This window comes from Labeo rohita, chromosome 22, assembly GCF_022985175.1.
Source record: "Labeo rohita strain BAU-BD-2019 chromosome 22, IGBB_LRoh.1.0, whole genome shotgun sequence".
Lineage (NCBI taxonomy): Eukaryota > Metazoa > Chordata > Actinopteri > Cypriniformes > Cyprinidae > Labeo > Labeo rohita.
In genome coordinates this window covers 8187825-8214950 of record NC_066890.1, presented here as the reverse complement: position 1 = coordinate 8214950, position 27126 = coordinate 8187825, and the positions used below count along the sequence as shown (strand labels likewise).

The window sequence follows — 27126 nt, the reverse complement described above, 5'->3', positions numbered from 1 at the left end:
ACTGTGGGATGATGTTTTGTTTTGATAATTAATAATGCTAATATTTAATACCCCCATCAGGTTTTAGCAAATGACATTGAACACCCATTAATAATCACTCAAACACACACAGAGTAAATCAATGCAGTGAATTGGTCCAAATGATTTTATTAAAAAATGTCATGTCAGGATAATGTAAACCAGTTTAAACACCATCTAAAAATCAGCGCTTCAGTTCATCTGTAACACAAACTCGACTACTTGTAAAACTCTGGGCTCTAGAGGATCCGTGACGAGCAGCGGCGAATATGACACGCATGATCAGGTTTGTTCGGAGGCAGACAAGCAATGTTCGTCCATTTTTTTTTTCTTTACACACAAAACGAGAGCGTCTCGGAGGAGCATGCAGGGAAACTGCGTCAGTTCGAGTCCTCCAGGTTGCCGCTCTTCTGGTCAGAATTGTCGCACAGGCGGTCCATGATGCTTTGCAGGCTGGGCTGGACGATGCCCAGCAGGGGTCTCTGGGAAGGGTCTCCGTTCCAGCAGGCCTCCATCAGCTGCCAGCACTCCTCGTCAAACGTGGGCAAACGCTCCGGCCGCGAGCCTGAAACGGCAAACGCACACAGAGTTTACCCAGAGTTCACAGCACAGCGTCAAAACGACCCGGCCACTGGCGTTCGTTACCTTTCTTGACGTTTGTCCACAGCTGGTCTTTACTGGAGCACTTCTCAAAGGCTTCTGGGAGTTTGACGGAGCCGGAGCACAGATACCAGAAGAGAATCCCAAACGCGTACACGTCTACTGAGTTATCGTACTTTCCTGCATAAAAAAAAAAGTAAACATGCATACAGTCAGAAACTATTAGTAGAGTTACTTTTAAAAAAAAAAAAAAAAAAAAACATTATACATAACATAAAAATTTGCTTTTTATACTTTCAAATGTTAAAATAATTAAAAAAATATATATAATTTATTGTCCAATAAATAAATAAATTATAATATTTTAAAATCATTTAAAAATCACTCTATCATCTGATATAAAAAACTGCATACTATTTTATCTAATTAGATTACCATAAAATTAAATATTTTTAAAAAATTTAAACATTTAATCATTATTATCACCTGTTGTTAAAATCATATACTATTATGACTAAACAAATACAACTTAAAACCAAACACTAATTAATAATAAAAAGTTACTTTAGGTATCACAACATGCATAATGAATAACAGTACGAATAATCATTTTAACATCTACTGAAGACTGTTAGAATAAAACATTTAAATGAGTGTAAGATGACAGAAAAGTCTATTAACATATAAAACACAAGAAATAAACACTTAAAATATTATCATTTCTTATTTTAATTTTATTTAAATTAAGCTAATAGTTTGGTCAGTTTAAGGAATCACAGAGCGTGAGCGGTTGGTGACCTGTGAAGAGTTCTGGTGCCATGTGGATGGGCGTCCCTACGATACTGCCGGACATCATGGCCTCGGGTTTACAGAAGCCCAAGTCAGTGATCTTTGCCCGGTTCTGTCTGTCCAGCTGTCCACAAAACAACACAAACCCACATTATGATGCGTTATGAAGGGTTATGATGTGTTATGAATGGTTATGAAGGTCATAAAGCGTTATTAAGATGCATTACAATTCGCTATGAAAGGTTATGAAGTGCTATACCACATTATGAAGCGCTATTATGTGTTATAAAGGATTACATTGCATTACAAAGTGTAATGATGTGTTACGCAGTGTAATGATACATTATGAAGGATTATGATGTGTTACGAAGCATTCTGCCTTATGAAGTGTTTTTATTCACTATGAAGCACTATGATGCATTACAAAGTGTTATAATGTGTTATGAAGCGCTATGATGCATTATTTTTATTTTATCCTTTTTTTTTTTTTTACAAAGCACTATGATGCATTACAAAATGTTATAATGCATTATGAAGTATTAAGATGCGTTATGAAGTGTAACGATACACTGAAGTACTATGATGCGCTACAGTGTTTTGGTGCGTAATTAGGTGCCACAATGCATTATAAACCACTACAATGTGTTACAAAGTGTTAAAGCACTATGATGCGTTACGCGTTATGAAGCACTAAGATGTGTTACAAAGTGTTATAATGCATTGTGAAGCGTTATGATGAGCTATGAAGCACTATGATGCATTACGAAGCTTTATAATGCATTATGAAGTGTTACTCTGAAGTACTATGATGCGCTACAGTGTTATTCTGCGTTACGAAGTATCATGATCATTATAAAGCACTACAATGCATTACAAAGTGTTAAAGCACTATGATGCGTTACAATCCGTTATGAAGCACTAAGATGCATTACAAAGTGTTATAATGCGTTATGAAGCGATATGCATTTTTATTTTATCCTTTTTTTTTGTTTACAAAGCACTATGATGCATTACAAAGTGTTAAAGCACTATGATGCGTTACAATCCGTTATGAAGCACTAAGATGCATTACAAAGTGTTATAATGCGTTACGAAGTATTAAGATGCGTTATGAAGTGTAACAATACACTCTGAAGTACTATGATGCGCTACAGTGTCATGATCCATTATAAAGCACTACAATGCGTTACAAAGTGTTAAAACACTATGATGCGTTACGATGCGTTATGAAGCACTAAGATGTGTTACAAAGTGTTATAATGCGTTATGAAGTGTAATGATTCAATATGAAGGATTATGATGTTACGAAGCATTCTGCCTTATGAAGTGTTTTTATCCACTATGAAGCACTATGATGCATTACAAAGTGTTATAATGCGTTATGTTCAGTTATGAAGCACTACGATGTGTTAAGTGTTCTATCGCGTTACGAAATGTTATGATCCATTATGAAGCACTATGATGTGTTCTGAAATGGTAAGATGTGTTATGAAGTGTAATCATACACTCTGAAGTATTATGATCTGTTATGAAGCACTATGATGCATTATGAAGTGTTATAATGCATTATGAAGCATTATGTTACGATGCTTTATAATGCATTATGAATTGTTAGGTTGAGTTATAGAAGCACTATGATGTGTTAAGAAGCGTTATAATGCGTTGTGAAGTGTTATGATCCATTACGAAGCACTATGATGTGTTACGAAGTGTTACGATGAGCTATGAAGCACTATGATGCGTTATGAAGCATTATGATCCAATCTCATCACAGAGATTCAGATGGTGCACGCAGTCTCTCACCAGGACGTTCTTTAGCTTGATGTCGCGGTGCAGAAGACCTTGACTGTGCAGAAACCGGATCCCCTCCACCACGTCCAGAGCGATCTGAAGACGCTCCTTCAGAGACAGACCGGCCTGAGAGAGACAGACACGTCAGTCACAACCACAGACAGAAGCAAAGACAAATGGACAGACAGTGTCGTGACGGTACCTTCAGACCCGTGTAGAGATCTCTGTGTAATCGCTCCATGATCAGCAGAACCGCGATACTGGAGCCGCCGCTGTACGAGTGATCGATAACCGACCCGTGGAGATTCACTAAACGCTCGTGTTTAGGCAGAGACCTGATGGACACAGAGAAACGTTAATGATTAACAACAATAAAAACAACAAACACCACTGTTATTTGTATTAAATAAAATGAATAGTTCTTACTTTTAATTACTAAAAATAATAAAAATAAAAACAATAAAATTACAATTATAATAAAAATGTATACATTTTTATTATATGAAAATGTATTATTTTACCGTGTGTAGTGGAACTCCAGCGCGAGGTCATTCCAGTGCTTGTCATCAGGAGGAACGACTGACTTTAGGGCACACGGATGACGTCCACCCCAGTTATCACACAGATACACCACACCGTACTGACCACGGCCCAGCTCACGACCCATTTTCGGCTTTCCTGAGGACAAAAACACACAGACTTAGACGGAGATCTCACACACACACACACACACACCAGCGGACGGCTGTGATCAGTGTGTGTGTCTCACCGTGCAGCAGTATGTCTCGCAGCGATCGGCTCTCCAGTGATAGGCGAGCGAGTCGAGGGGCGTGATCCTTCCTGACCCGCAACCACAGGTCCTCAGTTCGCTCCAGACGGCCCGTGTGACCCTCCTCCAGCTGCGGGAACACACACATATATCACAGGACTTCATCATGTAGTGTTAAGATGCATTATAAAGGGTTATGAAGTGTTATAAGACTTTATTAAGGGTTATGAAGGACTATGAAGCTTTATAAATCGCTTTGAAGGGCTATGAAGTGTTATGAGAAGCTATGAAGGGCTATGAAAGGCTATGAAGGTTTATGAAGGGCTATAAAAGTTTATGAAGAGCTATGAACCATTAAAAAACTATTATGAAGGGCTATGAAGCATTATATAAGAACTATGAAAGGTTATGAAGCATTATGAAAAACTATGAAAGGCTATGAAGGTTTATGAAGGGCTATGGAACATGAAGAACTATGAAGGGCAATTAAAGTTTAGGAAGGGCTGTGAAGCATTATAAAATATTATGAAGGGCTATGAAGTGTTAGGAAAGACTATGCAGGGTTACGAAGAACTATGAAGCATTATAAATTAATATGAAAGGCTATCAAGTGTTATGAAGGGTTATGAGAAGCTATGAAGGGCTATGAAGCATTATAAAATATTACGAAGGGCTATGAAGGGCTATGAAGGGCTATGAAGCATTGTAAGAACTATGAATGGATATAAAGGTTTATGAAGGGTTAAGAAGGGCTATGAAGCATATAATAATATGAAGGGCTATGAAGTGTTATGAATCTCTTTGATGTATTATGAAGAGCAAGGATGCGATATGAAGCCCTATGATGCGTTATAAAGGGTAATGATGCGATATGTTTTCACACACACACACACACACACACGTTCTGACCTGTCTGAGGGAGGCGGCGAAGGCCTCGTGGGAGCTGTTGAGTCTGGTCCTGAACTGAGAGCAGATGCTCCGCGCCAGTTTGGAGGCGCTCAGGCTCTCGATGGCGTCCTGCGCGACCTTCCGCTTCCACTCGGCCGTGATGGACGGAGGATTGACCCACGTGATGCGGTGGATGATCTGAGGAGAGACGCACGTCAGTCGCCGCACGAGACGCGCTAGCACGGGGCATTGTGGGTAACCTACCTGTTTGATCTGCTCCCAGAAGAGGCGCGTGACGGAGGAGCCCGAGTGGAAGGTCACCTCCACGTGATAGGCGGCGTTCAGGATCTGTTTGAGGTGGTTTGACGTGACGTTGTGCGTGCAGGACTCGGGCGTGCTCTTCTCCAGGCTGCCCAGACACCTCTCCAGCGTCCCGACGAAGCTCTCTCTCAGGTAGTCCACGGAGCTGGTGAGTTTGTTGGCCACGGCCTGATTGAGCTGCACCACGATCAGATCCTGGATCTGACTGATGCACATCTTGATGTCCTTCGAGCTCACCGGCTCGCCGTTAGAGGAAATGATGATGTCTGAACACACACACACACACACACACACAGAGTGATGTTAACCAGTCACACACACACACACTGACTGCTCTACAGTAACAGCACGAGCCGCTCATTAACACTAATGAATTCCCTCTGACACACAAAAATAGAGCAATTACCAGTGGATTTCCCCTCTCTCATACACACACACACTGTAAACTGATCTTTGTGTGCGTCTCTTTAAATGCAAATGAGCTGCTGCTCCGCCCCCTTTCCAGAAGAGGGTGGAGCCTTTACAGCTCCTCCCTCAGTTACTACAGCAACAACAAACAAAACAAAAGACCCTTTAAAAACAAAGAACTCAACTATTATTTTACCCATTAAAACCTGAAATAATGTTAACAAAACTTTCATTAAATCTACATGGCATTTGTGCCAACTGGGAAAAAAATGAAAACCTACAACAAATAATTCTCCAAAACAAACTAAAATAAAACACAAATGGTCGATAAAATGAGCTAAAACTTAATTTTTGTGTTATGCAAAATTAAACTTAACCAACCATAAAAGACTAAAATGACACTAAAAGGCAAATTAACTGAAATATAATAAACTAAAAATAGAAAGAAAAACTAGAAATAATAATAGAACAACAACAAAGCTTTTTTTGTTTTGTTTTTCTAATGGAAAAAACTAAAGCTATGACAGAATGACAAGTAATCATATCAACTAAATTGAAATGGCAAATTAATCACAAAAGCAGAAGCTAAATCAATAAAACAATACAATAATAAAACAATAATATATGAGCAATAACTTAATGCACTTTAAGATGTTTTTTTTTAGTGAAAAAGCTTAAAACTAAAAAAATAGCAAAAAAGGAAGGAATAAAAATGAACCAGACTAAACTGAAATGATAAATTAAACAGTAGAAATAAAAAATCAATTCAAAATAATTTAAGATGAGATGAGAATGCTTTTTAAACTAACAACAATAAAATAAAAAAACAAAAAAAAAATGAATGAGGACAAAAAAGTAAAATTATCAAAGATTAAAAAAAACATTTAACATTTTTTCCTAATGAAAAACTTAAAAGAAAATGGCATAATGAAAACAAAAAATAGAAATTAAGCTAAATTAATGATGTAAAACTTTTAATGCAATTTTGTTTTACTATTGAAAAAACTAAAACTAAACAAAAAAAAAATAATGATAGAATAAAAACGAATTAAAAAAAAACTGAAATAATACAATGAACATAAAAATACAAAAACTAAATAAAAAAAAATTAAAAACTTTGTTAAATGTCAACATTTTGCAAATGAACACTAATGAAAAATAAACTAAACTAAAACTGGACATAAAACAGAAGCTAAATCAATCACAACAGAAATTAGTTTGTTTTTTTTTGTCATTTTTCATTAAAAAAACTCAATTAAAATTACCAATGAAGGATAAAATATTCCTTATATGTACATATATTTATAACTAAACTGAAATGAGAAATTAAACAAATTGAAATAAAAACTAAATTCAAACTAATTTATGAAAAAACAATTCTAATGAAAAACTAAACCTAAAGTGAAACTAACACAATAAAATTAAAACTAAACAAAAAACTAATCCAAACGAAGACAAAAAATATAATGAAATAAATGATGAAAAAATAAAAATTTTTCGAATGAAAATGTAAAAAAAGGCAAAATGACAAAAACAGAAACTAAACTAAATTAATGATGAGAAAATATGAATGTAATTGTTTTACTAATGAAAACATAAAAACTAAAAAAAAGTAATGATAGAATAAAAACTACTAAATTGTTTTTTTAAACAATAAATTAAATGAAAATAGAAATAAAAACAAAATTAAAACGTTTTTAAAATCTTTTAAAACTAAACTGAACCTGTAAATTAGACATAAAAACAGAAGCTTATACAAAAACATCATAGAAATAATATAAGTTTAAGAAAGAAAATGTAAACGAAAAAAAAAAAATGAACAACAGATTAAAAATTACTCAAACTAAACTCAAAATTAGAAATTAAACAAAACAGAAATAAACTAAACCTGAAGTAAAACAAACAAGAGAATGAAAACTAAACAAAAAGCTAAACTGAATGAAGACAAAAAAGCTAAATTATTGATTTAATAAAAAAAACTACAAAAAAGGCAAAATTAAAAAAAGGAATTTAACTAAATGATGTAAAACTTTAAATGTAATTTTGTTTTTGTAATGAGAAAACTAAATAAATAAGGACAGAACACCTGTGAACTGCAGGTTAGCGGCGTCCTCCAGCAGCTGCTCCTTCATGCTGCTCAGCGTCTCCACGATCATCTCCTTCATCTCCTCCTGCTTGCGGTTGGCGATGGCCATCAGAGAACTGAAGAGCTCGCCCTCCTTCTCACGCGTGTACTCCAGACGCCGAGGAGTGATCTGAAGATCCCGCTGCATGTCGAACGCCTGCACAGCAAAACACTTCATTTACTTCAAATTGAACTTCAATGTCAGTCAGCTGCTGTGAATCTGCTCAGCTGTATTTAATCTGTCTTGAGAAACACAACACACTGAAACACTATTTACACTAATTCAACTTATTAAACCGCACGCTAATAATCTGCTAATCATGTTAGAATGCTGCTAGCAAATTACTATTCATGCTACAAACATGCTAATGACATGTGAATCACGTTACAATCATGCTAGTAACTTGCTAGTCATGCTACAAACACGTTAACATGTTAATCATGCTAGAATCATATTAGCAACATGTTAGCAACTTGCTAATCATGCTAGTAACATGCTAACAACCTACAAATCATGCTAGAAGCATGTTAGCAGTGTGCTAATAATTTGCTATTAATGCTAGTAACAAGCTAACGACATGCTAATCATGCTAGAAACATGCTAGTAACTTGGTAGCCATGCTAAAACCATGACGACAACATGGGAATCATTTTAGAAGCATGCTAGCAACATGCAAGTAACTTGCTAATCATGATAGAAACACGCTAATAACATGTTATTCATGCTGGAGTCATATTAGCAACATGCTAGTAACTTGCTAGTCATGCTAGTAACAAGCTATCAACATGCTAATTATGCTAGAAACATGCTAGCAACATGTTAATCATGCTAAAAGCATGTTAATAGCATGCTACTAACATACTAATCATGTTAAAAACATGGTAACAACATGCTAGTAACTTGCTAATCGTGCTAGAAACATGCTAACAACATGTTATTCACACCAGAAGCATGCCAGCAACATACTAGTAACATGCTACCAACATGCTAGTAACTTGCTAATCATGTTAAAAAATCCTAACAACATGCTAGTAACTTGCAATTCATGCTAGTAACAAGCTAACAACATGCTAATCATTTCAGAAACACGTTGACAACATGCAAATCATTTTAGAAGCATACTAGCAAAATGCAAGTAAATTGCTGATCATGATAAAAACATGCTAGCAATATGATAACAACATGTTAGCAACTCGCTAATCATGTTAGAAACGTGCTAGTAACATGCTAATCACGTTAAAACATGCTAACAACATGCTAGTAACTTGTGAATCATGCTAGTAACATGCTAACAACATGCTAATCATGATGAAAATATGCTAGTAACTTGCTAATCATGCTAGTAACATGCTAATCATGTTAAAACATGCTAACAACATGCTAGTAACTTGTGAATCATGCTAGTAACATGCTAACGACATGCTAATCATGATGGAACTATGCTAGTAACTTGCTAATCATGCTAGTAACATGCTAATCATGTTAAAACATGCTAACAACATGCTAATCATGATGGAACTATGCTAGTAACTTGCTAATCATGCTAGTAACATGCTAATCATGTTAAAAACATGCTAACAACTTGCTAGTAACTTGTGAATCATGCTAGTAACATGCTAACAACATGCTAATCATGCTAGAAACTAGCTAGCAACATGTTAATCACATTAGAAACATGTTGGCAACATGCTAGTAACATGCTAATCATGTCAGAAACATGCTAGCCGTATTAAAAACATGCTAGCAACACACTAATCATGCAAGAAACATTATAGTAAATTGCTAATCATGCTAACAACATGTTATCTATCTGTCTATCAAACTGCACTAAACTTTAAACTACTTCAAACTGAAAACCTTCAGACTAGTTTATGAACGTTTTCAAACTTTCTGGTCCTGCTTTCTCGAGTCAACTTAAAGTTTGTCTTGACACACTTGTTGATTTCTGTGATGCGCAGCTGAATGTTCAGCATGATTCCTCCGGTCTTCAGTGTCACGTGACCGTTCAGAAATCATTCTACTGTTATTTTCGCGGCTCAAGAATCTGATGAGTGTTGAAAGAGCTGTGTTGTCGTCACCTGGTTGATGAAGAGGTCGAGCCAGCGGCAGTGTACGGCGTTGAGCAGCGTTGCCGCCTCCACCTGTTGACTCTGCAGCAGCTGTCGAGCGAAGGGCACGAGGACGCGCTGCAGACGCTCCAGACTCTCAGCCACAACGCTCTGCATCCTCCCGGGCGTTTGCGCCGGAGCCCCGCAGGCGCAGTTTCCCGCCGCCGCGCCGACGAGCTCCAGAGACTGCAGATGCCTGTAGAGGGCGCCGCGGGACGGCTCGGGAGACGCGGGGTCCGAGGGGCCGCCGGGGATCCGGACGAAGCAGACGGGGAACGGCAGCGCCTCGCGCACCTTCTGCAGGTCGCTCACCTGCTCGTCGCTCAGAGCGTCTTTACTGACGGCGTAGAGGATGATGGGAAGGATGGCGCGCTTGCAGTCCTCCAGAGCCTCCTCCACCGGCTGAACGCCGCAACACGGGACCACCATGATCTTCACCTCCTGAACAACATCACAAAATACACGTTATTATATTCAACTACAGAAACACTGGGACAAAACATGCTCTATTTAATACCTGTCAAATACAATTAAAGTAACATTTACTCAAATTAATGATTATGAACATGAACACATGAATTATAACATGAATTATACATATACTAAAATATTTTAATATACAACTGTTCAATATTTGAATTTGAATATTTGGTCAGTTAAATAATGAAGTAAATTTTATCAATTAAATTAGGTCAATTTTCTCAGCAATTAAAATGTAATATTTGCCAAATAAAAAATATTTAAATTAATTTTATTTAATTTTAATTTTTTAATTTTATTTAAATTAAAAATCACTGATTAAACATTTAATTACAATATTAAACTCATACTTGTCAGCTAAAATATAAGCACAATTTACTAATAATGAATACCTTTTTGGTTTAATTATGACATAAGAAATTTAAATTAAACACTGATTTATAACAATTACATTTTTATTTCAGAATTATTTTCAAAAACATTTTTCAGCCTTTTTTGTAACAAAAAAGTAAATTTGAATCATTTGTCAACGGAATGGTCATTTATGTTTCAATATTTGGTCAATTAAAGAGTCAATAAAACTGTTCTAATATTTATTTGTTTAAAAAAGTTTATATATAATATTTAGTCAATACAATTTTAATATTTAGTCAATTAAATTTTATCATTTCTTTGATCAATAAAATTTTAATATCTGGTCAATTAAACTGTAATATTTATTTGGTCTATAAAATTTTAATATTTGGCCAATTAAATTCTAATATGTATTGGTTCAAAAAAGTTTAATATTTAGTCAATCAAATTTTAATATTTGGTCAATAAAATTGTAATACTGTATTATTGTATCATGTATAATTGCATTATTTATTTGATCAATAACATTTTAATATCTGGTCAATTAAATTTTAAAATTAAATTTAAAAATTAATTTGGTCTATAAAATTATAATATTTAGTCAATTAATTTTATTATTTATTTGGTCAATTAAACTTTATTATATATTCAGTAAATACAATTTTAATATTTAGTCAATTAAATTTGATTAAATTAAATTACATTTTTTATTTGGTCAACAACATTTTAATATTTGTTCAATTAAATTGTAATGTTTAATCAATTAAATTATAATTTTTTAAAATTTTATCTGGTCAATTAAATCTGGGGAATTTGTTTGTAATATTTGGTCAATTAAATTTTAATATTTAGTCCATAAAATTGTAATATTTATTTGTTCAAAAAAGTTTCATATTTAGTCAATAAAATTGTATTATTTATTTGATTTTTTAATAAAAATTTAATATCTGGCCAATTACATTTTTATATTTATTTGGTCTAAAATTTTAATATTTGGTCAATTCACTTTTAATATGTATTCAGTATATACAATTTTAATGTTTAGTCAATTAAATTTTATTTATTTTATTTTTTATTTGGTCAATAACATTTTAATATTTGGTCAATAAAAGTGTACTATTTATTTAGTCAATAAAATGGTAATATTTTATCAATTAAATTATAACATTTTAATATCTGGTCAATTTAACTGTAATATTGATTTGGTCAATAAAAGTTTAATATTTAGTCAAATAAATTTTATTATTTATTTGGTCAATAACATTGTAATATTTGGTCAATAAAACATGGCCATTTTTGTAAATTAAGATGTAATTTGTCAACTTAAATTAGTATAAAACTGCCCAAAAAATGTATATGTCATGACAAAAGACAAAAAAAAAAAAAAGACTATATATATATATATATATATATATATATATATATACATATACACACACACTCAATTATGACAAAAGTAGAATTAAAACAAAAAGCATTGTAAAAATGGCTAAACAAAACTGCATTAAAATGGCAAAAAAGTACTTAACATGTTCTTATTTAGTTTTTAAACCAGTTAATATATTTACAATATTTCTACATTACTGGATAAAGATATTTTAAAAGTTTATTATTTTTACTTCTTATTTTTATAGAGGTGTATTAATATACAGTGACATGGTAGCAAGCAGTGTATTAAACACAGATATTTATGACTTATTTTGTCTCAGGTCTGAGCGTGGGAAGCCTGATTACACAGTGTGAATGCTTTATCACTCGCTGCTTTATCAGGAGAAACGCTCCTCACCTACACAAGCGTTGGTGTAGGTGAGGAGCGTTTCTCCTGATAAAGCAGCGAGTTCCTCTGGGAATCCGTTCAAGAATCATTAGAGCCGGCGGGTCAAAGTTCGACCGTATGATTAATCCGCATCGTGCGCGTCAGAGCGAGAATAAAGAGCGCTAGCACACGAGCACAATGGAGTCAGTCAGCGCCGTCTCTGACACAAGAGCCACAGAGCCACAGAGTCTCTCTGGAACAAACACGGCCGCCGGAGCCCATCAGACCTGAGACCAACAAAGATCCGATTCAAACACATCAAACATGCCAACATGTGTGTGAGCTTTAGCTGGAATTTCACCGGCCGCCGTCAGCGTACGCTCCGGGACCCGACCTAATTAACGTCTCTGCGCTAACGTGTGCGCACGGGCCGAAAACAGCCGGGGTTCATTTGAGAGCAGACGTGACTCTAGCAGCTGTGTGCGACGGCAAACATCAGCCAACAAACACAACGGCACACTTTAAACCACAACACACCATCATGCTGAAAAAACAGAGAACGAGACTGTGACAGTCTGATCTGAGACCCGTCTGACCGACATCGGAGTCCGATTCAAGACCTTAATCAGATCAGAAACTGATCAGAGTTTGACAGCAGGCTGATCTCAGTGTTTTTAGATTAACTCAGGTCCAAAACGGAGTCTGATTTGAGGCTGATCTGACTTTGACTGAGTCTGATTTTCAGTCAATCCTGGACTTTAATGAGTATGATGTCAAAAAACTCTAGTCTAAATAACAACCAAGGCAAAGTTTGATTCGAGACAGTGTGACCTGCATCAGAGACTGATTCAAGACGGATCTGAAACTAATCTGAATCTGATCACAGTCTGCTCTGAATTTGATCTGACGCTGATCTGAAACTGATCCAAGTCTGATAGACTAACTCAAGTCTGAACTGGTCCAAAACTGAGTCTGGTTTGAGGCTGATCTGATTTTGACTGAAGTGATCTGAGTCTGATTTTCAGCCAATCCAGGACGTTAATGAGTCTGATGCGATACTGGTTTGATTCTGATTTGAGTTGCACCCAAGTCAAAGTTTGATTCGAGACAGATCTGAAATCAGTTTGAGTCTGATCTCATATTGATCTGAGTCTGATTTGACTGATCTGAAACTGATGACTTTTCTGAGACTTTCCGCTAGTTAGAGTCTGATTTGGATCTGATCTTAGACTGAATGTGATCCTGAAGTGTGACTTGCATCAGAGACTGATTCAAGACGCATCTGAAACTAATCTGAATCTGATCTGAATGTTTTTAGACTAACTCAAATCTGAACTGGTCTAAAACTGAGGCTTATCTGATTTTGACTGAAGTGATCTGAGTCTGATTTTCTGCCAATCCAGGACCTTCATGAGTCTGATGCAATACTGGTTTGATTCTGATTTTAGTTGCAAAGGCAAAGTTTTATTCAAGACAGATCTGAAAACAATTTGAGCCTGATCAGAGTCTGATCTGAATTTGAAATGACAATGATCCAGTTTAGGCCAACTGGAGTCTGATTTATGGCTGATCATACTTTGACTGAAGTGATTGGAGTCTGATTTGCAGCCAACACAAGACCTTAATGAGTCTGATGTGAAACTGATTTGTTCCCATCTGCGGATGAATCCGAATCAAGACAAATCTAAAAACCAATCTGAGTCTGATGTGACTGATCTGAAACTGATCAGAGTTTGATTGCAGAATAATCTGAGTGTTTTAGACCAGCTGGAGTCTGATTAGCAACTGGTCCAAGACAAAGTCTGATTGAGGTTGATCTGATTTTGACGGAAATGATGAGTCTTGTTTTCAGCCAATCCAGGACCTTAATGAATCTGATGCAAAACTTGTTTGACTCTGATTTGAGTCGCATCCAAAACAGATCTGAAACTAATTTGAATCTGATTTCACACTGAACTAATCAGAACTGTGATACCAGACTTTTAGACTAGTTGGAGTCTGATCTTGTATTTTTGTGTCAAAGTCTGAATCAGTACATTTCTAAAACAATCTGAGCAGAATCAAAGTCTAATGTGAATTTGATCTGAAACCAGTCAGAGTTTGATACCAGACTGATCTAAATGTTTTAGACTAACTGAAATCTGATTTGTAACAGATCTAAAATTATCTGATTTGCAGCTAATCCAAGACCTTAATGAGTCTTATGTGATTTGACTCTGATTTGAGCTCTAAAGCAAAGTCTAAAGCAAATTCAATCCTAATTTGATCTGAACTAAAACTGATTAGAATTTGATACCATACTGATCTGGATCCTTTTTGAATTTGACCGAATAATGATCTGAAACTGATCAAAGTTTGATAGAGTGTTTTTAGACTAACTGGAGTCTGATATGCAACTGGTCCGAGACTAATGGGAAACCGATTTGACTGATTTGAGTTCTATCCAAGGCCAAGTCTGATTCAAGACAAAGTCAATCCCAACTTGATCTGTACTAAAACCAAAAAAGTTTGATATCAGAATCATCTGAGTTTTTTTTAGACTGAAGTCTGATTTGCAACTGATCTGAAACTGAGTCTGAAATCTGAAATCAGAATCAGTTGAGAATCTGGTCCTCACACCGATCAGTCTGATTTGACATTTAACTGATGAGTTTAATAATGATCTGTTTTTAGACTAAGTGGAGTCTGAATAGCAACTGATCCAAAACTGAGTCTGATTAGTGACTAATCCAAGACTTCATTGAGTCTGACGTAAAACTTTGCCTCCGATTTGAATCCCATCTGAAGTTGAGTCTGATTCAAGACTGATCTGAAACTAACCTGAGTTTAATAGTCTGATAGCAAACTGAACTAAGTATTTTTAGAGTACTCAGAGTCTGATTTGGAACTGACCCAAGACCTTAATGAGTCAATATGATTTGAGTCCCATCTGAGCCTGATCTCACACTGATCTGAGTCTGATTCGATTGATCAGAAACTGATCAGAGTGAGGAGTGTTTTAGACTAGCTGGAGCCTGATCTGCAACTGATCTTAGATTGAATATGATCAGAGACTTTGACTTTGAAGTCTGACCTGTGTCAGAGTCTGATTCAATACAGATCTAAAACAATCTGAGCAGAATCAGAGTCTAATCTGAATTTGATCAATAATTTGACATTGATCTGAAACCGAGCAGAGTTCAAAACCACACTGGGTGTTTTAGACTTAATGGAATCTGATCAGGAATGGATCTAAAACTGTCTGATTTGCAGCCAATCCAAGAAATTAATGAGTCTGATGCGAAACTGATTTGACACTGACTTAAATTCTATCCAAGGCCAAGTCTGACTCAAGACAAATTTAATCCCAATGTGATCTAAACTAAAACTGATCAGAGTTTGATACCAGCTCTGAGTCTGATTTGAAACTGATCCAAGTCTGATTTGCAACCAGTGCAAGACCTTAATGAGTCTGATGCAAAACTGATTTGAGCACCATCCATGGCTGAGTCTGAATCAAAACAGATTTCAAAACCATTTGGTCGATAAGAATCAGATGAGAATCAGATGAGAATCTGATCTGACACTGATCTGAAACTGATCAGTTTAATAGCAGACTGATCTGTTTTTAGTCAAAGTGGAGTCCGATTTGCGACCGATGCAAGACTTTGAGTCTAACGCAAAACTGATTTGACTCTGATTTGACTTTTTGAGTCCCATCTGATTCAGTCTGAGTCTGAGTCTGATTCAAGACCGATCTGAAAAACCTGTGTTTGATCAGGGTCTGATATCAAACTGATCAGACCTTGACAAAAAACTGATCTGAGTATTTTTAGAGTAATCTGAGTCTGATTTTGAACTGATCCAAAACAGAGTCTGATTTGTGACTAATCCTAGACCTTAGTAAGTATGATGCAGTTTCACTATGATTTGAGTCCCATCTGAGGTTGAATCTGATTCAAGATAGATCGGAAACTAATCTGTATCGAATCAGAGTCTGATCTCACACTGATCTGAGTCTGACTTCACAAACTTACCTGAGTGTTTAGACAAACTGAAGCCCGATTTACATTGAATCTGATGTGAATCTGATTTGACCAATTTGATTTTGATAGCAGACTGACAGTGCTTTACACTGTTCAGAATCTGATCTAATCTGATGAAGTGATCCACGACTGATTTGTGACTGATTCAAGATCTTGTCCTGACTTATTTGACTTTGAGTCTCATCTTGATTCAAATTGTCCGATCTGATCTGACACTGATCTGAAACTGATCAGAGTTTAATATCAGACTGATCTGTTTTTTAATCAAAGTGGAGTCTGATTAGCAACTGATCCAAAACGGAGTCAGATTTGAGACTGATCGAAGACTGTGAGTCTGACGCAAAACTGATTTGACTTTGATTTCAGACCCATCTGAGACTGAGTCTGATTCAAGACCAATCTGTAAAATCTGAGTTTGATCAATGTCTGATACCAAACTATTTTTAGAGTAATCTGAGTCTGATTTTGAACTGATCCAAAACAGAGTCTGATTTGTGACTAATCCTAGACCTTAGTAAGTATGATGCAGTTTCACTATGATTTGAGTCCCATCTGAGGTTGAATCTGATTCAAGATAGATCGGAAACTAATTTGTATCGAATCAGAGTCTGATCTCACACTGATCTAAGTCTGACTTGACACTAAACTAAACCTGAGTGTTTAGACAAACTGAAGCCCGATTTACATTAAATCTGATTTGATTTTGATATCAGACTTAGAGTGCTTTGTACTGTTCCGAATCTGATCTAATCTGATCCACAACTGAGGTGACTGATTTTGACTTATTTGACTTTGAGTGTCATCTTGATTTAAATTGTCCGATCAGATCAGATCAGACTCGGACAGCATTTGTTAGACTAGTCAGAATGTGATCTGCAACAGAGTCTGATCTAAGAGATCTAAACTTGTCCAAACACTGAGTCTAATTCAGACTCTTTTTAGTCACAAAAACAAAACAAACTAATGAAAGAAAGGAATTCAGCAATGACTGAACACATCAAGTATTTATAGGAGGCTCCCGGGACACAGTATTCCCATCGCCATGGAGACACACACATCACCAAGGCAGAAACTAGTGTTTTTTTTTTCCCTGGTGGTCATGTGAAGTGCACCAGACCCACAGAGCAGGGTTACATAAACACCAGGAAAGGAGAGACGAGAGAAGAGAAACTGATTGATGTTCCTGCAAAAAACCAAATCGTATTTGGCGAGTTTGAGAAAACCCTCACGAGCCCCGCCGCCCCTGACCTGCAGCAGCGGGTGATGGAGCGTGATCTCCAGCTCGGCCAATCGCTGCGCGGGATCCTCGCACTCCTGGATCTCCAGGTCCTCGCGCGGCACCGTGTCCCAGCGTCCGCAGTGGGCCGCCAGCTGATGCACCAGCTCGTACTGTCCCGGCAACGCCAGGCTCAAGCGCGTCTGACGGCCGTGCGTGAAACACAACTTCCTCCTCCTGCAGGCCCCGCCCTCCGGCCCGCAGGCCCCGCCCACCTCCGAGCCCAGGGGGAGGAGCCTCTCTCCCAGCAGGCAGTTGAGGAGCTGGTAGCGGGACGAACAGTCTTGGCCCAGGATGAGGATGTAGGGGGCGCTGCCGAACACATTCTGCAGATAGTCCTCCTCGTGACGCAGCAGCGAGATGCAGCTGAGCTGATCTGAGACAAACAAAGAGACACAAACCATAAATACTGGCAACTTTTAGCTCGGATTGGCCTCAAAACACAACAGAAATCACAATACTGCAACACTGTACAAAACAACATTACTAAGGTTAAAACAAGTAATGTAAAAACACAAACTATACATCAAAAAACAGAGAATTTTGTTCAGCTTTTTAACAATATTCAATTTAAATCTAAATATTTGTGTACTTCCTCTGAAAACGGTCTAAAAAGTGTCAATTTTAACCAAACAGCCATGTTAATAGATTAAAAATCATTAAAGAAAGAAGTAAAACACAGTAAAATGTATTTTTAAATAATCAGGGCACGTTTTCAGACTGTTTTGCATTAAATTAATGAAATTTATATTCATATAAACTTATATAGCATTTAACTGCAATATTTACCAGGTTATTTTTTTTATTAAAACATTTTACTTTTAATTATTTTATTTTTGTTTTCATATTTTATGGAGCTGATTTACTGTAATCTCTGAATATTTATGTATTTTCTCTGGATGAAAATTAGCTTTTTTTGTATTTTATTTAGTAGAATTAAAAAAAAAAAAAAAACAGAACAGAACATCCACCAGTTTGGTCCAAAAAAAAAAAAAATGTATAAAAATATTTTTACTTAAACATTTTTATATCTTAAATGTTTAGAATTTATTTATTTTGCTTTAATATTTTATTGAGCTGATTTACTGTAATTCTGAATATTTAAATATTTTCTTTAGCTTAAAATTGGCTGAGAATTGGCTTTTTAAAATTTGATTTAGTAGATTGTCCAATTAAACAGAACATCCACCAGTTTGGTCCCAAAAATGTATAAAAATCTATATTTTTACTAAAACATTTTAGATCATGACGTTTTTACAGTGCTTTAATCGTATGGATGAAAGGAAGAATTACATTTAAACATTATACATTTACATGTGCTTATGTTTAACAGCAATATTTACCTATATATATTTTTACCAAAACAAAATATTTACTTTTTTTTTTTATTAAGCAGACTTTCCAATAAAACATTCACCAGTTTGATCCCAAAAAAACTTACAATTTATAAAAATTAATATTCCTATTAAAATATTTTTTTACATGTTTTGTACTTTGTTTTTGTACATTTTTGTATTTTAACATTTTTAATGTAATTTACTGTAATTCTGAATATTTTTGTATTTTCTCTGAAAATTTGCTCAAAAGAGTCCATTTTTCACTGCATTTCAACCAAACAGCCGTTGTAAAAGATTAAAAATCATGAAAGAAAGAAGAAAAGCACAGTAAAATGTATTTTTAAATAACCAAGGTAAGTTTTCACACAGTTTTTCGTTAAATAAATAAAAAAGAATCAGATTTGAACATTTATATTCATATAAACTGATATAACATTTCTCTTTAAAATTTTATAATTAATGTGTTGTTGTTTTAATATTTTATTGAGCTAATGTACTGTAATTCTGAATGTTTGTGTATTTTTTTCTGGCTGAAAATTGGCTTTTTTATTTTCTTTAGTAGATTTTCCCAATCAAACAGAACATCCACCAGTCTGGTCCCAAAAAAAATACAATTTATAAAAATGTTTTTAATAAAACATTTTTAATCATGACAAGTTTTCAAATCATATGTACTTGTATTTAACAGCAATATTTACCTACATAAATATTTTTACCAAAATAAAATATTAATTTTTTTTGTGTATTTTATTTATTAGATTTTCCAATAAAACAGAACATCCACCAGTTTGGTCCCAAAAAACTTAACATTTATATTTTTATTAAAACATTTGAACATGTTTTATACTTCATTTATTTATATTTTAATATTTTCTAAGTTACTATAATTCTGAATATTTTCGCATTTTCTGTGAAAAGTGTCACTGCATTTCAACCAAACAGCCACTGTAAAAGTTAAAAAAAATAAAAATAATTAAAATTAAAAAATATATATTTTTTAAATAATCAAGATGTGTTTTCAGTTTTTCTTTTTGTTAAGTTATTATCTGCACATCAGGGTCATTATACTTCACCAAAACTGAACTCCTCCTCAAAAAAAAAAAAAAAAAAACATTAATTGAAATAAGATAAATGTGAACTGAAATTAAATCAAATAATAATAATAAAAAAAACTTAGATAAAACTGACATAAAAATTAAGAAATATAACATTTATTTTTTTATATTTCTTCTTCTTCTTCTTATTATTATTTCTTATTATTTCTTAATATAACATAACATTTGTATTTTTCTCTAGTTTAACTGAAAGTGAAATAAAAATAAAGTCCACATAGACAAAAAACTAAAAGTAATAGACATGACAAAACACAACAAAGCTACTAAAATAAAACTGAAAAATTCAGATGAAAGCTGTAAGACAATCTAAATATGAACACAAGCTATAAGAGCATCTCAGTGACTGAAGTGACACAGCAGCAGATCTGTGATGAACACCGAATCCATGAGTGGAGGTGAGACGTTAGGGAGTGTGTTGTGTTGTGTTGTGCTGGAGAAATCAGGGCTGTTTGTAATGTCAGGAGAGAAAAACAAGCGCTGCAGCAGCGGCGGCGGCCGTGTGTCCTGAGGCTGCATCTCATGACCGTCTCTGAGCCGCTCACAGAGCCGCCAGTCATTGGGGTTATTATTAGGAAGTGCTCATAATCCCAGCGCTGCTGAGTCACTGCCTTATACAACACACGGCCGCGCTCACAGCGTAATCTGTGCCGCACGCTAACACGCTAACACACAAATCACCAACTACTGCCTCAGCGCTGGGAATTACCAGCTCAAACATTAACAGACACACTTCACTTCAGCTACAGCTGTCAGAATAAATTTTAAAAAATCTGTTTCAGCATGCAAAGGTGCTCATTTGCAATTAAACGGTTCAAAATTCCACACAAAAAAAACAATTTACACACAAACATATATGAATGCTTCATCAACAAAAATAAAATGACAGATATGAATGTTTTCACCTAATCTGCAGTTAAACCATTAAAAACGGAATTCTGTTAAAAATGTCCAAAATTCTGTATAAAGAATGTTTTCTAGAATTTAAAGCCAGTCATTTGCAGTTAAATAATTAGCAACAGAATTGCACAAAAAAAGAAATACATTTTCTATATATTGTAGCATTTAAAGTTGCCAATTCGCAGTTGAACGATTAGCAACAAAATTGCACGAAATAAATAAAATTGTATACTAAAATGTTTTCTAGCATTTAATTGATAATGTGCTGTTAAACAATTAGCAACAAAATTGCGCAAAAAAACAAAACAAATAAAATGACATGTATGAATGTTTTGTAGCATTTAAAGTCACTAATTTGAACAATTAGCAACAAAAATAAATAAAATTATACATTTGAATGTTTTCTAGTATTTAAAGTCAGTAATTAGCAGTTAAACAATTAGCAACGAAATTGCACAAAAAAAGTAAAAAAATATATATATTTGAATGTTTTATAGCATATAGTCATTAATTTGCAGTTAAACAATTTGCAACGAAATAGCACAAAATAAATAACATTTTATTTGAATGTTTTTAGCATTTGAAGCCGCCTAATTTGCAGTCAAACAATTAGCAATGAAACTGCACGAAAATAAATAAAATTATATGTTTTAATGTTTTCTAGCATTCAAATTCACTAATTTGTAGTTAAGTAATTATCAATGAAATAGCGCAAAATATAAATAAAATTACATGTATGAATGTTTTATAGCATTTAAAGTCACTAATTTAAAGTCGAACAATTAACAACGAAACCGCACATAAATAAAAGAATTTGAAGTCACTAATTTGCAATCAAATTAGCAACAAAACTGCGCAAAAATTAGTAAAACTGTATACTTTAAAGGTATGTTTTCTAGCATCTAAAGTTAATAATTTGCAGGTAAACAATTAGCAACAAACTTGCACAAAAAACTAATAAATTTATATAATTTAATGTTTTCTAGCATTTAAAGTTGTTCATTTGCAGTTAAACAACTAGCAACGAAACTGCACAAAAATAAACAAAATTATGTGTTTGAATGTTTTCTAGCATTTAAAGTCACTAATTTGTAGTTAAACAATTAACAACGAAATTTTGAAAAAAAATAAAATGATATATTAGAGTATGTAATTATATATTAGAGTCGCTAATTGGCAGTTAAATAATTACCAATGAATTTGCACACAAAAAAATAATATACACATGAAGTTAAATAATTAGTAATGAACCTGTGCAAAAATATAAATATGAATGTTTTGTAACATTTAAAGTCACTAATTTGCAGTTAAATCATTAGCCACAGAACTGTACAATAAAAAAATATTATACATATATGTATGTTTTGTGGCATTTAAAGTTAATAATTTGCAGTTAAACAATTAGCAAGAAAATTGAGCAAAATAAATAAAATTATATGTTTGAATGTTTTCTAGCATCCAGTTGCTAATTTTCTGTTAAACAATTAGGATTAAACCTGCACAAATAAATTATAATTTTAATATTTTTTAGCATTTAAAGTTGTCATTTTGCCATTAAACAACTAGTAAAGAAACTGCGCAAATAAATAAATAAAATTATATGTTTGAATGTTTTCTAGCATTTGAAGTCGCTAATTTGTAGTTAAACAATTAACAATGAAACAGCGCAAAATTAATACGATTTTATTTGAATGTTTTTAGCATTTAAAAACGTTAATTTGCAGTTAAATAACCACCAATGAATTTGCACAAAAAAATAATATATACATATAATAAAACTGCAGTTAAATAATTAGCAATAAAATTGTGGGGAAAAAAAACAATTACATATATGGATGTTTTGTAGCATTTAAAGTCGCCAATTTGTAGTCAAGTAATAATCAATGAAATTCCTAATTAAACAATTGGCAATTAAATTGCACAAAAAATAAAACATTTGAAGGTTTTTTAGCATTTAAAGTTGCTAATTTGCAGTAAATAATTAGCAACAAAATTATACATATTATATATTTTTTATAGCATGTGAAGTAATTAATTTGCAGTTAAACAATAAGAAGTGAAATTGCACAAAACTAAATAAACTTCTATGTTTTCTAACATTTAAAGTTGCTATTTGTCAGTTAAATAATAAGCAGTGAAATTGTGCAAAAATAAATAATTAAATACAGATCACACACACACGACTGAAGTTGATAATTCACAATTAGAGTTGCAAAAGCTCTGAAAAAGTTTCAGAAACTTTCCAAAAGCATAGAAAATTTTCCGAAAACTCAGGAATGTTTCTGGAAATTTACTGGCAATTTTTTGTGTCTTTGTCAAAACAATTTGCAACTAATTAGTTAGTTATGGAATTGCACAAAAATAAATCTAATAATATATATACAAAGGAATACTTTGTGGCATTCAAGATTAGTAACAGCATTGTGCAAAAAATATATCTTTCTATATAGATTCCAATCATTCCTTCTGATAACATTCCTGAGCTGTGAAGATTTCAGCTAACATCAGCCAGATTCACAAGAGAAGTGAACAGACAGAAGCAGCACACGCCGCAGTAATGCTGTGCATCAAACAGCAGATTACAGTGCAGATTGTGACGGTGAGCGTCTGAAGCGCAGCTCCCGCGGGACGTGCGTTTACATGCGGCTCGCGAGGGCGTGGCCAGAGACGCCGCGCCCCGATTGGCCAGAACCAGCCCGAGCAGCAGACGAGCCGCGACAGGCCTGAGGAACGGGACGCGCATCGACGTAAATCACCGCAGATGCGCGCAAACACGAGCGAGGGGTCCGGGGAAAGGGCGGGGGTCACGGGGAGAGAGGGGTCAGAGGTCACGGCGCGATGTCGTGAGAGCGGCGCGAGACGTCGACGAGTCTGACATTCAGTCTGATCAAAGCACTCGCAACGATTTCACTGAGAAACAAGAGGAAACTTGTGTCACAACGTTCAAAACTCCTCTGTTACAGGAAAGAGGACGACACCGCACCTACACGCACACACACACACACACACACACCAAGTATCTACAGCACTGACAACACTGCTCATGTTTCTCATGACACAGATTCATCCACATCACACCAGTGAGAATTTAGAGGAAAATGTGGTCAAATGCCATTAAAATAATATCACAGCACAACAAAGTCATAAACTAGGCTTGGTTTTTGAATGTCAAATATAATTTCTGATTTTTGTCTTGATTTGGTGGTGATACACGAGTATGTGTGTGTGTGTGTGCGTCCTCATTAAATCAGTGTGGAGTGTTTAGTTCTTGGTTGAGTTGAATGTGACTCTGTTCACGGCCGATAAGCTGCTTATTTCTGCACTAAATCCTGTTTGAGACATTTTCTGCTGTTAACACTAAACCTGCTGCAGGAGAAACACAACACACAGTCATCAGGAATCACAGTCACTGATAACTAACAAGCGCTGCTCAACCGATAACCGATATCTCGAACCGATATTCACACTTTCATACGCTGCTTATTACTCATCTGATATCAGATCCACTGATGACTGACTCTATTTGTTGTGTATTTAAAGAATAAAACCCAACCACAGTATTTAAATCACTTAATAAATCATCTTCTATTAAAAACGTTATAAATATCAGCCATTTCTTCCAATGTTGTTATTATGAACAGCTACAATTTTTAAAAACTGTTTTTGTATTTGAAATAAAGCTGAAATAAAACTTGGAATTAAAAAACTTAAACTTAAACTAAAGACTAAAAACCTAAAAACTAAAAAAAAAAAAAAAAAAAAAAAAAAAAAAAAAAAAAAATCAACTTTAAAATAAATTTGTATAATAAAATTGTGAAGGTGGAGTACTAAATGTACCAAAACTACATCTGAAATAAAAATACATTTGTAAGCTACATTTTTTTTTAAACAGAATATTTCAAGACTTAATATAAATATTTAAGGACCATTTTAAAATTAGTACTTATACAAACAATTAATACTATAAATTAGGTTGAATATATAACAAAATAACAAATTTTCAAATGCATAAATAAAAAAGTAGAAAATTTCAAAACTTAATATAAATATTTAATTACGGTATTACAAAAGTACTAAAAAAAAACAGTAAATGTAAACAGTACTTAAATAATTATATATATTTTTTTACAACTTAGAAAAGTGTAGCTTATTTATTAAAGAGCAAAAATATGCACATTTATTGAGGTAATATATATTGGTAATTTTTCATAAAATAACAACATTTAATTGAATATATAATGAAATATAATTTTTTGGAAATGCGTAAATAAATAAATGAAAATTTTGAATTAAAAAAAAAATGTATAGAACAGAAATTTCAAGACTTAATATAAATATTTAATTACAATTTTAAAAGAAGTATAACAGAAGCACAAAAAAACTTCAAAATAATAAATACTATAAAGTATGACATTTTTTAAATGCATATATATATATTTATATTTTACCACTTAAAAATGTGTAGCTTAAAATATAAAAATATGCCCATTTAGGTAAGTAATATTAAATATCGGTAATATTTAACACGATATCTCAAAATTTAAGTGAATATACAAAACATGACATTTTTTTAAATTTTAATTATTTTTATACTTTCATAATTATAATAGCCGTCACTTATCACTTATTTTCACTTTTCATGTTATTTACATGAATTTTATTATTTTTAATATTATTTTAGCACTAAGTATAGTTGTTAAAATGTACTTAATAAAATTCATATTATAACATTTGTTCATGTTTTACATTTGCATGTATTTTTAGATTTAAGTTTTACTGCACTTGTCATATTTTAACATTTTAACAATATCGGTTGCCGTCCAGATTATTTCTGGATTAATCATAGTTTAAAAAATGTTATCTTTAGTTTTAAAAACTTACAGCAATTATTCATATTTTAATTTAGCTTGTATTTTTTTAATATTTTTGAACTTAAGTTTTAGTACTTTCGTCATATTTCTTTAAAAAAAATAATATCGGTAGCTCTCTATATTATTTTTATAGTTTAAAAATGTTATTTTTAGTTTTAAAAACTTATAGCAATTATTCATATTTTAATTTAGCTGTAATATTTTATGTTTAAGTTTTAGTACTTTTGTCATATTTCTTTTTTAAAATTTTTTTTTTAACAATATCGGTTGCTCTCTATATTATTTCTGCATTAATCACCGTTTAAAAATGTTATTTTCAGTTTAAAAACTTATAGCATTTCTTCATATTAAAATTGAACACGTATTTAAGTCTTAGTGCTTTAGTCATATTTCTTTTAACATTATCGGTCTCTGAACACACAAACACACACTGGCGGTGTGTAGTACACACATGTGACGGTGTCAGCATCAGAACCGGACTCACCTGTGTCCAGACCTCCAGATGTGCTGCTGCTGCTGCTGCAGGTGTTGCTGTGGTTCTGTCGGAACTCCCTGAAGAAGGCGAGGGTCTCCTTGTGGTTCTTCTTCAAGAAGAGGTTGTGTTTGTTGTAGTGACTGAAGGCTCGGGTCAGATCTCTGACCAGCGGGCTGTTTTTCTGCGGGTTCTCCATCCTGATCCCGGAGCGAGACCCAGTGCTCGTGTGTCCGCCTCACACATCCATCCGAACACCCGCTGATTCTGCAGAGGCCCGGATCACCGCAGAACCGACACAACAACAACAACAACCAGCGGTGTGTGTGAGCGTGCGTGCGGGTGTGTGTGTCAGTGCATCAACACACACTCACACTTTCACTCACACACACATTCAGTCAGTCAGTCAGTCACACACGCGACAGCCTCCTCCCGTTAACCGGACCGATACGGGCGCTCCGGAGACTCGACGGATGCGGTTCTGATCGGCAACACACACACACTCGCGCGGACCTGAGGCCGAACCGGGTCGCTGGTGGAGCTCGGCGGCTGTTCGGCAGCTTTTTCCCCCGCGGGTGAGCACCGATCATCGATAATCCCGGTGTTTGCGTCGCTTCGCGTCGGGAATGTTTCACTTTTCAACCCAAATACGGGAGTTTTGCGCTGCCAGCCGCCGCCGCTACCCGTCCATTTGGCGAGAGGGACGCTCGGTGGGCGGGGCGTCA

General features: G+C 34.4%; 1 protein-coding gene across 1 annotated transcript; it reads right to left on the bottom strand.

The window, feature by feature from the left end:
• Nucleotides 1-127: 127 nt before the first annotated feature.
• dstyk (dual serine/threonine and tyrosine protein kinase) lies at nucleotides 128-27126 on the bottom strand. Its single transcript, XM_051094433.1, has 13 exons — nucleotides 26414-27126; nucleotides 17682-18085; nucleotides 9789-10259; nucleotides 7671-7866; nucleotides 5120-5442; nucleotides 4877-5053; nucleotides 3968-4097; nucleotides 3720-3876; nucleotides 3401-3533; nucleotides 3211-3324; nucleotides 1417-1531; nucleotides 664-798; nucleotides 128-583 (listed from the first exon to the last, which is right to left on the bottom strand). Exons 1-13 carry the CDS (start codon nucleotides 26598-26600, stop codon nucleotides 399-401), a joined length of 2727 nt encoding a protein of 908 aa, XP_050950390.1. The 5' UTR covers nucleotides 26601-27126; the 3' UTR covers nucleotides 128-398.